Raw genomic sequence first — 15749 nt, 5'->3', positions numbered from 1 at the left:
AATAAAGTTTTAATGTTAATTTTGTATATATTCTAAAAAGCTATATAAGTGAGTTTGGACTTTATGATCTTTATAGATCCCTTCCAACCCCTACCAATTTGTGATTGTGCCATTCTGTAAATGCTGCAACCAGTGCTCAGTGATAAATACAACAGAGTTTCTGTTCATATTTTAAATTCGTTTTCTTGGGAAATATCTGTGGTGAAGCAAAGGTTGCTAGGTGAGGTGTCAGATTTGTCCCTGGGAGTTAGGGCTATTTGATTAAAAAAAAAAAGTACCTACAGTGGTTTCTAAATACAGATTTTGTTTACAAAATTAAGTATTCACATTTGAAAATTTTAAGACCTACTCTTTGGGTGTGATAAAAGCAGCATTATGTTGTTTTCTACAGATTTGAGGCACTTACAAGTGCAAACAAGGATCCTGGGATGCAAATCAGTATCATGCCTCCCAAGCTTTAAAATAGGTAAAATCTGGAAGAAAACATGTTTTATTCTTTTCTTTGTGTCAGAAATGCTTCCTATTGAAGCTAATGAAAGCCTTTTAGAAATTATCTAGGTTACAAGGATGTCTCAACATTAAACCCATCAGAATAAGCATTTCTTTTTCTGTTTTGTTTTCTTTTAAGCTGTTGTGCTTGCTCAAGGAAGAATGATGCCTACTTTATAGATCTCTGGAGGAGTTTATCTTATATTTTGTCTATGATGGAATGGATTATCAAATGTGCATTTAATGACACTTTGATTGGTGTCCCATATGTATCTGGGCTATTTCATTTGCTTGGTTTTGATTACATCTCCTGTTACAGACTTTTCATTTCTTTGTCCAAATAAGCCAAATACAATCACTTAACAGACGCTGCTAAATATGACTTCTTAAAAGTATGACAGAAAAGGTCAATTTAAGTCAGCAACAGGTTTTTGTGACAAAGCAAACTTAAACTAGTTCATACTTGATGAACTTGTTCTAGTTTTTAGAATGAATAAATGCCCTGTGGGGAATGAAAAATAAAATATTGTTTTAATAAAACTGATTCATCAGAGCCTGACAAAACTCACCTTTCTGATTGCTTCAGCAGCAAGTTCAGTTTTTTAAAAAGTTCAGGCGTGAAATTCAGTTCAAATTTCTGTATTTCTGATTTTGTGGCATTTTTTTTTTAATCTCAAACACTTTTTAAAAGTTTCCTACCCAATTTCTTTCCACATTTTAAGACAATGAGGTCTTCATACTCCACCTTTTCATAGGCAAGACTGTGCTATTTCTGGGAAGAGGGCAGCGCAGTATCAAGCTCTTAGCTTGTTACACTCTTCCACTTGAAAAAAAGATTGAAGTGCAAGTCATTTTCAAGAAAGCCCACAAGAGAAATTTATGAGCTTTTTCTATGGGACGGTGCTTGTTCTCCATGCGGCTTTTGTCAAACATTTTTAACAAATCGTAATAACCTTTGTCATATCTCATTTTCTTGCATAAACACGTCACATTGAAACTATAAATGATGGAAAATTTAATCCACGTGGATTAAATCCACTATCAAAACTGTTAAGCTGTATTCTTTTCCACCATGTCAGCAGTACATTATCTGTTTTATAGAAATGTTGAAAAGATTACTTTTTAAGGGAGATATCACAGGACCTGCGTAAACGTCCTCCTTATGCCTGCACTAGCTGGTGTTTTCACTTTCAATTCTTCCTGAAGCTAGGAAAAAGCTTTAGTGTTTATCTTTCCATATCCAATCAGAGAGGATATTGCCACCCATCTCCAAGAACTGTCTGCGCAGAGACACCAGGCAACTCATTGAGTCTGATGGCAAGCTTCTTCCACCTCTCTGTCTTGAGCATGCATGTCTGTTCTTGGTGGCAACATAGTACAACAGCTCTCAGCCAAACTATATGCATGCTTTCTCTTCTGTGGGAACTCAGTGCTTTGCAAAATGTGTGTATGTGTAACAGTAACAGGAGATGCTGTTTTTACCTGTTCCCATCAGCTCTGTGGCACACTGAAGCTGTGAAATCTCCCTTTCTCACACACCAAGAGGACTGAGTGTCAACAGCATCTAGCCACAGCAGGGACCTTTTGTAGGGCAATCCACTTATCAATTATCTGTCTCTGTGCTTTTTGTGAAAACTGTTCACCAAAACTACCAGTCCTCATGGAAGTATGACACTGCCATGAACGACTGTCTCCTCCTTTTCTTTATAGGGTGTTTACTGGGTATTGCATCCACTTGTCTATACCTGCAATGGATCTATTGGAGCTATATACAGTATAATTCTCAGCAGATGTATCTGTCTAATGCTTCACACAGATTTTATGCATTCAAGAATTAGAACATCATTTTGAGCTGGTACTTGGGTGCTCAACTCCTCATCGGGACCCTGACCACTGTTAAGAAAACATTGATACTGCTCCCACTGTTCTGGGAAGGTATTACTTATGGAGGAGCTCTAATAGCTTCTTTGTAGAGTCAGCCATCATGAATGCAAACAACATCCTCTAAGTCTGCAAGCAACTGCGTTTGTTCTGACTTTGTACCAATGGGAAAAGTAAGAGCAACTTTTTGGTAATAGTTGAGATTAGCAACAGATTTCAAACATTTTCTGCCTTCCATACAAAATCCAGGATAATGGCACTGCCAGTAGTTTACAAACAGCTTTGGTCATAGTCCTGAACGTCCTTGAATTTATGGGGATTAAATCAGACCTCAAATAATACTGGAGCATAACTCTGGTGGTCTAATCGCTTAATTATGTCACTTTAACAGTGGTACATTTTTATTATTCACACAGGAGGTCATAAAACTGTTTGCAGATGTTTAACTTTTGATTATTTTAATTCTAGCAGTAAATAATGTAGCAAAACTGCTTTTAAAGATTTTCCCTGAGTGTAGTTTTTCTGCTAATGGTATTCCTTGAGTAATGTTTTAATAATTGCTTTAAGCTGAACATCCTCTTCCATATGAGTAAGCCTTAAATCACAAACTACAGTAAAATACTGTTGAAAATTAAATAAATGGAGAATTGGTAGTTCCTAACTAAGCAGTAAGGAAAGTTTATGAGTGGCAGATTGAATAAATATCAAAGCCTCTGACTTATATTATCTTTCATAAATTGGCTTTTCTCCAATTAGTATTTGCTTTCATAAGCAGGGGAATAAGATGAAAGGACCTGTATCAAAACTGATTACTACTGAAACAAAATGGAAGTTGCTGCTTTTGATAAAATATAAGGCTGTGGCTGTGCTTGAATAATTTTATGGGAAGTTGATGCCTAAAGCATATGTTTTACTGTCTGATACTGAATGCATGAGGAAAGACCATCTGTTTTTTTCAGTCTGAACAAATATATGATCCAGATTGAACCACTGGAGGCCAAATATAATTGCACTGTGTTTTGCTTTGTACTACTCTCTACCTACAGCAGTATCCTCCTGTATAGCATGTATCATGGCACACACTTCAAATGGTGGCATTCAAAAAGACTTTTTTCTCTACTAAGGGTTATAAAATTACTATCCAGGGCTTAACACAATCCTCTACACTTCATATGTCACTGGAGAAATAGTTCTTGATAGGAAAGAACAACTTCTGATACACTCTGACCACTGTGCTGTTTGAACCTTAGGGATTTATTTCTGCTGGACAGGCTCTTGTTTAACATCCAGCCAGGTGAGAAGTGTTCCTGTATCCTTCCTGCTTTCAGTTCCAGATGGGGAAAGAGATGCTTTCATTAGGTTAAAAAAGAGACAATGAGTACTGACTATTGGTTTACCTTTAAGGAAGCATGTAAGTGGTAAATAAACCATAGAAAATTCCAGAACACTTAATTCTTTTACTTTTGTTGCTAGAGTTGTGTTTTACAGCACCTAGACATATGCTTGTAGTTTTGCAAGGCCAGTACGACTGGGTTTCTCCCCTCCCCCAAAGTGCTTACAGTCTAATTTTAGACATTATGTTCTGAATAGCAGTTTTAAAAGTGTTCAGTGTTGGGGGGAGGAATGAGGGATAGAGGGGCAAGATTTTAATGTGCGGGAGGATAGATGCAAACATTTTTCTTTTGTTCTTTAATAATAATAATTAATAACAATGGTCCATTAGAGTTTCTGGGAAAAATGAGAACAAAAGGTTACAGAGGTTTGGAAAAATATCTTTCCAAGACTATTCTTATGTATTGCTGCAAGGATTGCCTCTGTTTTTCACAGATAATATGCAGAACTATTTCTCCCAGGTGCTAATCTAAACTGCACCTGGCTTTGATGAATATTTACCTTTATTTTGATTAATACACTGCTCAACTGTACCGATTCCCATTCCTGACTCACTTTTCCCATCTATCATGAATTAATATTGAGCTCACAGTGATCTTCTGAATCAGTCCTGAGGAACTATAGCAAAGCAAATGGTGGGTGAGTGGAGGATGGTTATCTGACTGAAGGAAGAGACTGGTACTTAAAAGGTTCAGGTTTATTCTACATATAAAGATTTTCTGTCTAGCCCTAGGCAAGTCCCTTACCTTTTCTGTGCCGTGGTCTCCAGCTGTGAAATGAGAACAAAAAGCTTTCTTGTTTTCTGCTGCGCTTGTTTTCTATAATTGTGCTATAAGATCTCTTCCAAGTGAAAACTTGTATTGTGTGTTTGGACAGGACTGAGTACAACTGAGCCTCAATTTAGCTGGTGTTACTGGAATACAACTAAGCAAGAGCAATTTTTATTACACACAAAGAAACAAGAAAATATCTTTTTAACTGATTCGGGACTAAAGAAATTCAGGAGAAGGAAATTACATCCTTTTACTGTAAATTCTTAGTCACTTCTTAATTTTATTTTGCCCTCTGTGCAAGTCTTAATGATGAGAAACCACGTTTATGTCAGTAGGATGTAATTATAGGTGGGGGGTGTATCTTAAGCCTGTAGCAGCTGAAGCTACCAGTAATGTTCTAGAAGATTTTCCTTCTTTAAAAACATGGGGGGAAGGGGACCAAATTGCTCACAAGATGGATTTTTGTCACTTGAATGAATCTTTTATGAAACTTTTAAGAATATATATGTCAATCTTTCTTTAGTCTGGACTTGCCCATGGTATGTGCCAGACACCCTTTACCCTCTTGGATACTGATTTATTTACAGTTCTTTGTAGAGCTTATATGTAAGCTCCTACCAGATTTGATTTTCAGAGCAGAACTTCTCCCCAGCAGTTAAGTGATATGCTACAAATTATGCCTCCAATGCTTTATCACGTTGCAGATCAGATTTGTTACTTGAGATTCAGAAGAAATGGAGTTAGATCCTCAACCTGATGGTTGAGGTATCCTTGCTAGTACAGCTTAGCATACCAGTGTACAAGAGCACACTGCTCAGAGATGTTCAACTTGACCACCAGAAGCACTCATACTCCCTAGTATTTTTCTGAAAAGCTGCTTTCCGTGTCTTCAGGACTGTGTTGATTAAAGGAAACATTCTATTGAAGAGTGTGTGCACCCTCTATATATGCAGTAATTTCTGTTGTTTTTCTCTTTAATCCTGGAAGAGATTTGAGTGTCTTTGTATAAGGAAGGAGCCAGTTGCACTTTCTTGTAGATATTATATCTACATTAATTGCAATACCTATTCATGTTGAGTTAGAGTGTCTGCTAACAAGAGTCCCAGAAATTCAGACAAAGTCCTGCCCTTTGTTGGTTGACTCATTGCCCAGCATGACTGACAAGTGTTTTAATAAGGAAACTAGTAAAACATTGATAGAATCCATTATTAGTACTTGTAATATCTAGTGCAAGAATTTTAAATATAGAACATACACCATCTTGCGTTCATTCGATGTGTTGCCCGACTGCTGCTTAGTCAGTTTGTGGTATTGTGAGTATTGTGGTATTGTCCTTTTCTGGTCCAATTCATAGACAGCTTTACCCACACAGTGGTATTACTGTTGGCGGAGCTGTAGAGTAGGAAAGGATATTCCTTATCATCCATAGTATAGGCCTCAAAGCAATACCAACTCTTCAGGCTCATGTCTGCAAACACCACAGGTGGTGTATGCTGTAAGGATCATGCAGCAGGCAAGAATTTGTACAGTGGTATCAGGTGGCGGCATCTTCCTCACAAAGAGATTTAGCAACATGTAGGTGCTTGGCTTTGCCTGCATGTATTCATCAGTACCATGGAATGTGCAAGCTCATGCAAGCTCAAAATTGTGGACATGTTTTCTCAATTTCTGTAGTTGCATGACTTGTGTAAGAGTTTCTCAGTTCTCTCCTCTATTTTAACTTCTTCAATGGATGGTATGTATGATAGTGAGTTTGTTCCTAGAATGAAGCTAATCCGTTTAGGGTAGTGATGCCATAGCTTAACTACATCTCAGCTTCTGGTAATTTGTAAATAAAGTTTGTTGCTCAGAAGGAAGTTGTTCTGGATGGACAGTTAGTTGCAATATGTGTCTTAGCTCTTCAATAATAAAATACAGCAGATGTTTGTGATCAGTTACAGTAGAAATGATTTTCCAGACTGAGGAAAGGATTCTTCCATTGGTGATCTTCCTTTAAAACCACTGTGGTGTTTTTAGCTCTGGCTGGGTGCCAGATGTCCACCAAGTCATTCTATCACTCCCTTTTCTAAAGTAGATAGAAGAGAGAGAAATATAGTGAATGGTTCGTGAGTCAAGATAAAGACAGGGAGATCACTCAGCAATTAGCATCACAGGCAAAAGAGAATCAACTTGGGGAGAAAAGATTTCATTTATTAATGAATAAACAGAACAGAGCAGGGAAAGGAGAAATAAAACTGAATCTTAAAACACCTTCCCCACTCCTTCTTTTCCCCAGGACCCTTCTTCCTTCTCCCCCAGCAGTGCAGGGGATGGGGGTTCATCACAGATGGACTTTGCTGCTTCTTCTCAGTAGGAGGCCTCCTAACACTTCCCACTGCTACACTGTGGAGTCCCTCCCCATGGGACACAGTCCCTCATGAACTTCTCTAATATGAGTCCTTCCCATGGACTAGAGTTCCTCATGAACTGCTCCAGTATGGGGCCTGCCATAGGGGCAGCTCCTCACACTCTGCCTCAACGTGGGTCACCCACTGGGAAAACAGTCCTTCAGGGACAGACTGCTCCAGCCTGAGTCCTTGGCAGGGTCACAAGTCCTGACAGCAAATGTGCTCTGTTGTGAGCTCCTCTCTCCCCATGCGCTCTCAGGTCCTGCCAGGAACTTGCTCCAGGGTGAGCTTCCCACAGAGTCACAGCCTCCTTCAGGCATCCCCCCGCTCCGGTGTGGTGTCCTCCACAGGCTGCGAGTGGATCTCTGCTCCCTGGTGGCCTCCATGGACTGCAGGGGCACAGCTGCCTCACCATGGTCCTCACCACAGGTCACAGGGGAGTCTTTCTTCCAGAGCCTAAGCAACTCCTTCCCCTCCTTCACCAACCTTGGTGTCTGCAGAGATGTTTTCACATTCTCACTCCCTTTTGCTGCTACTGCTGTTTTGCAACTGTGCAACAGCTTCTTCTCTTTCTCAAATACATTATTCACAGAGGCATTACCTCAGTCACTAATTGGCCAGGCCTGGGTCAGCTGCAGGGTCCAACTTAGAATTAGATTCATAGAATCGTAGAATGGCAGGGGTTGGAAGGGACCTTTAGAGATTATCTAGTCCAAACCCCCTGCAGAAGCAGGGTCACCTAGATCAGATCGCATAGGAACATGTCCAGGTGGGTCTTCAAGACCTCCAAGGAAGGAGACTCCACAACCCCTCTGGGCAGCCTGTGCCAGGGCTCCCTCACCTCACAGTGAAATAGTTTTTTCTTACATTTAAGTGGAACTTTTTGTGTTCCAGTTTCATCCATTACCCCTTGTCCTGTTACTATCTACTATAGAAAAGAGGGATGTCCCAACCTCCTGACACTCACCCTTTAGATATTTGTAAATATTAATAAGATCTCCCCTCAGTCTCCTCTTTTCTAGACTAAACAGCCCCAGTTCCCATAGCCTTTCCTCGCATGGAAGATGTTCCAGTCCCCTGATCATCTTGGTGGAACTGACTGGCATTAGCCCTGTTAGTTACTGAGGAAACTTCTGGCAGCTCTTTGTTTAAAACAAGCCACCCCTGTAGACCTCCGACTACCAAAAACTTGGCCCACACAAAACCACTACATCTACTAAGAATATGTGGACTGCATAAAGGTGCAGGACTGAGGTACCAAAAGTAATGTCTGTATATTAGGTTCATTTCTCCAAGAAAATCTTGTTTCTTCTGTTTGCTTTTATCAATTCTACCAGTGTTGCTCAGAAGCATGTAGACGTAGTAACAGGCTGTTCTAATGTCGTTAATGAAGACTATTCATTGAGAGTCTTCTATTAATGTTGGTGAAGTAGGATCAATATGGATGTTCGGTCAGGGTTCTAACATATATTAACAATTATTAATATTCTTTCTTTTTCAGTTTTCTCCTTGTGTTTGGTTGCTTGATTTTGTCCGTGTTTTCTACTATTCCTGAACACACAAAACTTGCCTCTGGTTGTCTCTTCATTTTGGTAAGTGAAACTTCTAAATGCAAGACAATTTTATGGATGCTTTTATATACACTCACATCCTCTCCCTCACTATGGAGAAAATAGAATAATTACTGAATGCTTTAAGAAACCAAAATTTTCATCAAAATGATGAGAAAATAATAGAAGGCACCATCATGTTTTTCTCTAAAAACAGGTCAGATTGTATGAAAGTGTTAATCAAGTACTGTATTGCACTCCCTTTGCTTGAGAATTGCTGTGGTTTATAACTGATAGGGTTTTTTACTGCAGTTTGGCAGTGACTGAGCATAAAAGACCTTTGATACTGCTGCTTCCATTTATGAAGTCAGTGTGTAGTAAGAGGCACTTATACTTAAAATAGGAAATAATTTTGGTATCTTAGATACCAATTTTTGCTAGCTGTTGGAAGATACTGACATTTTAGTGGCAGTTGCTGCAGTAGGATGTGGTAGTTTCATTATTTCTTCATAATACATGCTTTTGTATAATGTTTACCTCTCCTTTTTCTCTTTTGAGGTAGGTATAAAGGGCTTTAATCCCTAAAAGCACTTAACATTTTTCATGCATTGTAAGGACACCACTTTATTCATCTGCTTCTTGATGGGCCATTTAGTTCTGCAAGCGATGGCCTGAGGACAGGCAGTAGTGATCATTAAAATGTCACTATATACCCAGAGTTACCATGGTTATTTCAGTTCCATGTGTGCAGCAGACTATGGCTTGTTAGGTAGTGCCTAGGGTGAAGTAATGGTTGACAAATGCCAGCATTTTAATTGTCAGCACTGCATATATCCAAAAACCTTGGTCTTCAGAACAGCTCCCTAATTAATTATGGCATGAGCAGGCTGCTAAGCATAATGATGATATATTCTACCTCTCTACAGCACAATGTGCCACTACATCAGGACACCTCAACTACACATCCAGAGCTGGCTAGGTGCAGATATGTGGTGTTCCGCTATATCTAATTAGGGAGAGCCATCCTAAGTGTGGCATTTGGATGTTCTGGAACATCTTTCGTATGAAAAAAGACTACAGGACCTGGGACTGTTCAGCCTAGAACAAAGACTAAGGGGAGAACTCATTAACACAAGTATTTAAAAGGTGTATGTCAAGAGGATGTGGCAACACTTTTTTCTGTTGTCTCCAGTGACAGGACTAGAGGTAACAGGCATAAGCTGGAACCCAAAATTTCCAGTTAAACATAAGGAATAACTATTTTACTGTGAGAGTGATGGACCCCTGGCACAGGCTGCCCAGGGAGGGTGTGGAGACACCTTCTCTGGAGGCCTTCAAAACTCACCCAGACATGTTCCTGTGTGACCTGATCTAGGCGGACCTGCTTTGGCAGGGGGATGTCCCTTCCAACCCCTTCCATTCTGTGATTTTGCCTCCTAACTGTACTAGTGCTTTTTATTTTTCTGTAGAAAAGATGATGTGGTGTTAAACCAGCTAAAAGTGATCAGATTTAATCCTTTGCTCACACCTAGTCCCATTATTTATATATCTGAACAACACTTTGCAAATGGAAGTTTGTTTGAATGTTTTGCAACTAGTTATATTATTGCAATTAGTAGCCTAATTGTTATGATTTTCTAGTATAGAAAAGAGGAAAATTTGATTAGTCTGAAAATGCCCTATTTCTAAGAGCAGGTGCTTTTGTAACAACGAATCTGTTTCCCTGTATACTTATGCAAATTGGTTGTAGAAATGCCATTTGTTCTGACATAAAATATGCATTTCCCATGAGCCACATATTTGTTGATCCTGTTGGCACACTTACCGCTGCTGATTCCTCGGCTGACTGATAAACACATTCCCTGTGCTTTACCATGTCTCTCCCAGGAGCCTGGATGTGGAGGAGCTTTGCAAAGTCCTATGTTTGCTCCCATGACCAGACAGAGGTGTGGGGAGATCCACTACCCGATACACAAGTCCTTGTAGAGGTGGCCATCAGCAGAGCAGAGCTGCTTGGCATCTGCTATGGGAAGCTGCAGTGCTTTCTGCTGCTTTGGCTTCAAAGATGGACTTTGTCCACGTTAACAGTTCTGACTGTACATTGTGTGGCACCTTCTGACCATAGAAATGGCTTAAAGAGGGAGAGAGTGGATGGTTAATCCTTGAAGCATCAATACTAGCCTGGTCCAACATTTCTATGCTATAGCCTAGTGTGTTCTGCAAACCCTTGGCAGGAATAAATCTAGTGATGACGAATTTTACAGCTCCTGCTGTGGGTCTCTAATGGAGAAAAATATAAACACAGTGAAGTATGAAGTTCCAGAGGCAGGCTAAAGCTGACTGGTTTATTCCAGTTTGATGATGCAGGATTCGCTCCTTCTCTGCATACTGAATTATTAGCTGATATTAGAAATGTTATCAAAGTAGGCTTTTGCAATCACAAACCGAGAGAAATGTAAATTTCTGCATTAACTCAGGCACAGTTGTTTTGGCTGTGCCAACATATAACTGCTGCAGTCACTAGAGTTTTCTCAACCTTTTCTTTGCAGTGATTCACACAACTCTTACAAATGTGTGATTTAGTAGAGACAGTTGAATTAACTATTGGAGGTCTGGTTTAGTATGGTCTGACTTCATGCTTGAGATGGAAGATATATGGTTATTTTCTAATGAAGTACCATACAAATACAACGATCTGTAGGGCTGCCTGCTGAGTTTCTGCGAACTGTTTGTTTCACAGATTTATTCCAGATAGTCCCCCCTACAGCCATGTTAATTGGCTAAAAAGCTAATGTAATATTCCTTCAACTTAATACCTGAGCTGCTGCCTGTACTGGCACCTGTGGCTTTTGACATACTACAGCTATTCACAATTACACAAGGAGGTTAAAGAGGGAAGCGTGTACGAGGTGAACAAACCTTTCCTTCTTTCTCACAAGGGCCGGAGAGGCAGAGAAGCTTATTGTTCTGCAATCAGTCAATTCCATTTATCTCCACAAGCCTTGTCTTACAAGTGAGCAGAAAACATAACTCCTAATCACTGCATCCTAAGTACTCTCTCAGAAAAATACAACAGTGAGAGCTCAAAGTAAATCATTGCCTAGAAAAACTGAGGGCTTCTGAGCATCAGCAGAGGTTAATGGACTTGTCTGCAAAAGCGTCTGAGCCAACACAAGCCTGCCCTACTGCATCATGCTGTACCCATCCAGGGCTTCAGTTCTGGCATCCACCCAAGTAGTACTGGATTCTTAGGCATCTTCTACTTATCAGGAGGCCTATCAATGGAAACACACTTAATATTTGAATTTTGTGCTTAAAATGAAACTCCTGCAGAAAAATTAAGTGCATGTTCCATACAGTAATTAATTTAGTTAGATTTGCATCTGGAAATAATAAGCCTAACTGGGGGAGAGCATCAGATAAAAATCCTTGTCCCTATAATGATAATTATGCTTTAGCCTCATCTGCACACACAACTTCTGGCACTCAAATTGTAGCAGTGATATATCCCAGGCAGACAGTAGACTAAAATCTACTTCAATTTCAAAAAAAGCCACAAGCAGCTTAAGAATCCAACTAACACAGCAAAAAAATAATCTTTGGTGTGTTGCTGATCTCCTACAAGCATGTTTGCTGGCACTTTATCAAGTAATAAACACAAGAGAAGTAAAACTTCAGCTGGGAAGGCAAAATAAAATCTTTTGGGGAAGATAGCCAAGAAGGAATGTATCTGGAACTGGAGGTCATTCGCTCTCATGTCCAAACTCTCTATATTTTAAGATCATTTTCAAGTAAAGTTCTGAGAATAACTGGTTCTTTTCTTTTATGTTTGCTGGTAATTCAAGAAAATAAATAAAATAATTTGAGTTTACTGACAAAGATTTGACAAATCAAAAAGTCAAAAGTCCTAAATGAGATTAAATGTTTCATTTGACCTGCATAAAATCTTATTTGTGTGTTTGAGCATTTTAGAGCTTTTAGGCTTAGAAGTGAAATTGAGGCCGTATGAAAGAAATGCCATTTTTATTGGAAGTGACAAAAGCATTCAATCTTTTTCATAATTTTCATTTCTAGTCAAGATGGGAAGATTACAAAACTCACATGCATTTCTGTGAGGATTTTCCATGATTTTCTCTTAAAAAGGCTAGGGTAGAAAGCTGTACTCAGTTTTGTAGGATGTACAGATGTACGGTCTCTGAAATTGTACTCTAGGAACTAATTCTTCATGCAGAAATAACAGTCAAAGCCATGAAAGCAAACAGTAGATGAGGCTAACTTCTACCTGTACTGTGGCCACTGATACAAAATGAGTCTAGTAAATGCTTCTAGCAATTAAGATCTTCCTAAAGTCCCTTCCTTCCTTAAGATTTTCCCATAAAAGAAATATAGAAAGAGGAAGGACTGATTAAAAACCATAAAAGCATAGCTGCCCCATAGCAGGCAAGCACCTACTCAATTTGTCTCTGTTCTAGGAAAATGAATCCATCCACAGAGATATAATCATACAAATCTGCTACAAAATTTTAAAGCTGAGCAAAGGATATTTTAAAAAGCGAGATGGATAGTGCTCGATTCGAAAAAGTATCATTTTTCAGTTTAGATTTATTGTCTGAGAACTTAAATCCTCTTGCAACACTTGAATAAAAGACCACGAGATGTGAGCAAAGGACTGACTGGATGGCTCTGTAGGACCAGCTAACAATGCATAAAAGGAAAAACTGAGTGGTCTCAAAATGTTTCAATTATAGATATTTATCTAAGAAAGAAGGTAAGGTATACACCAGACTGCAGTTCTGTTGCAGTTTTCTCTCTCCCAAGAAAAACAAATGAACTGATCCCTGAGCTTAATCAGTGATTTTCAAGTTTACTGGAGCTTGTTAAAACTCAGAATCAGTGCTGCTCTGGAGATACTAATTTTCAATGTTTTCTTTCATCCCAAATAAAAGCAAGGGCTTGAAATGTATAAAAATCTCTGAAAACTTATGGCAGTTAAACATACAGAACTGATATTCTCAAAGACAGAATAAGAGAGGGGAAATGTAATGTTGATAAGGTCAAAGCCGTCATGTTTTCGATCTTGTTTGGCTTCGTGTACACAAATACTATAATAAGTTGATGACATGAGCATTAAACAACTCAACCATGTCATAATAAGCTACTTCTTAGCTTTGAAAGAAAATAGTTTTACCTCATCGAAATTCATAATGTCATGTCTTTACTGATGACATTGATACTTTCCTATTATGTATATTGTTCTCACTAAATCAGAACTGGCTGTTATAAAAATTTGGGCTAGATGTTATTACAACTACTTGAGAATCTTTGTGTGCAAACAAAGCAGACTTCTCATTGAACGTGTAACTACTGGTCGCACTTCTGTGAAACCAACAGTTTTCAGAAGAAAGTCTGACAAGGCAAAAATGTAAATGAAAAGGTGGTGTTATTTAATAACATATCAGTAGATTTCCCCAAGATTTTAATTCTTCTCTCAGAAAGCAGAATTGGTACTCCCAATGAACCAACAAAGCTCTAAAACAAATAAGCTCACACTGTAGCTATGGAGAGAGACAAAAGAAACAAAAAACCCAATTTCATAGCAAAGGAAGATGGCACCTCACATAAAACTGTAAAGATTTCTATAGAGAAATCTATTGTCAGCAATGGCAAAGATGATAAAAAACACTTCAATCACATCACAGAATAAATATAGTAGATTTATAGAATCACAGAATGGTAGGGTTGGAAGAGACCTTTAGAGATCATCTAGTCCAACCGCCCTGCCAAAGCAGGTCCACCTAGATCAGGTCACACAGGAATGCATCCAGGCGGGTTTTGAAGGCCTCTAGGGAAGCCTGTGCCAGGGCTCCCTCACCTGAACAGTGAAATAGTTTTTCCTTATGTTTAAATGGAATATTTTGTGTTCCAGCTTTTGTCCATTACCCCTTGTCCTGACACTGGAGACAACGAAGAAAAAGTATCACCCCGTCCTCATGACATATACTTTTAAAATACTTGTGTTAATGAGGTCTCCCCTTAGTCTTCTCTGTTCTCCAGACTAAACAGCCCCAGATACCACAGCCTTTCCTCATAAGGAAGATTCTCCGGTCCCCTGATCATCTTGGTGGCCCTGCACCGGACTCTCTCCAGAAGTTCTCTGAACCTCTTGAGCTGAGGAGCCCAGAACTGGACACAGTCCTCCAGATGAGGCCTCACCAGGGCAGAGTAGGGGGGTAGGAAAAACTTCCTCGACCTGGTGGCTACACTCTTCTTAGCATACCCCAGGGTCCCATTGACTTTCTTGGCCACAAGGGCACATTGCTGGCTCATGTTTAGTTTATTATCAACCAGGACTTCCAGGTCTCTCCTTGCAGAGCTGCTCTTCAGCAGATCATCCCGAGTCTGTACTGCTGCATGGGGTTGTTACTCACTAAGATGCCTTGATACTGGCAGAAGCCTATTATTGATAAGATCCTGGGCTTGATTACATATTCAGTACCATCTCATTCCTTCTTTTCTTTTATCCTTCTGCACTAAGTAGAAATAACATTTGTAAAGAGAAGAATGAAAATTCACACATTGAATTGAATAATTTTTCTTCTCTAATTAAAAAATCCAATATATTATAATTCTACTGGGAAATCTTAAATGGGCTTGATGACAGAAACAGCATTATTACACATGATCTACAATCAGGACAAAAGAAAGATCTCATAATTGAATCACTTAGAGAAGGTAGGATAGCTGTGAACAATTATCTCAAGTGCTACAGCATTCAACAGCAAATGCAGTAGAAGGCAAGAGAGTTTCAGAGTTATTGCCAGAGTATTTCCCAGATAGACAGAACTACCAACCAGTTACACTTCAACAGGAAATCTCCATTTACTGTGCAATGTTAAGATCAATGGAGTTGCCAGAAGTCAGTCACTACTGGATGAAATACTATCCATGAAATTATTTTCCATTCCCCCTGAATGAACCAGACATGCCTGGTGGGTCGCACTGTGTAGTGAAGATGGATGGAAATTGCAAACTCCCAAGCAGTGTTAAATGTAACACAACTCATGACCTGGTATAATTTTAACATTAAAATGACTAACCTGTGTTAAGAGATCCACTGTTGATTTTTTAAAGAGGTACATTATACTCTTTTATGTTCTTGTCATCATTCCTATAGAAGAGCTGTCTCTTGGCTAATCTTGTATATGACATTATATTGCTATGTGCAGAAATTCAGGAGAGAAGATATTAATACTTTGAACAATCAGTTTCTGATTCCC

General features: G+C 39.1%; 1 protein-coding gene across 1 annotated transcript in view; it reads left to right on the top strand.

Moving 5' to 3' along the window:
- The window catches only part of KCNQ5 (potassium voltage-gated channel subfamily Q member 5), a 292687-nt gene that overhangs the window by 193911 nt on the left and 83027 nt on the right, over positions 1–15749 (top strand). Inside the window, exon 2 of the mRNA XM_061989536.1 lies at positions 8424–8514. Within this exon, the coding sequence (XP_061845520.1) occupies positions 8424–8514 (91 nt within the window). The remainder of the gene's footprint in view (positions 1–8423; positions 8515–15749) is intronic.

Source organism: Colius striatus, chromosome 2, assembly GCF_028858725.1.
Source record: "Colius striatus isolate bColStr4 chromosome 2, bColStr4.1.hap1, whole genome shotgun sequence".
Lineage (NCBI taxonomy): Eukaryota > Metazoa > Chordata > Aves > Coliiformes > Coliidae > Colius > Colius striatus.
Note: the sequence above shows the minus strand (reverse complement) of the source record. Positions and strands in the feature narration are given on the sequence as shown.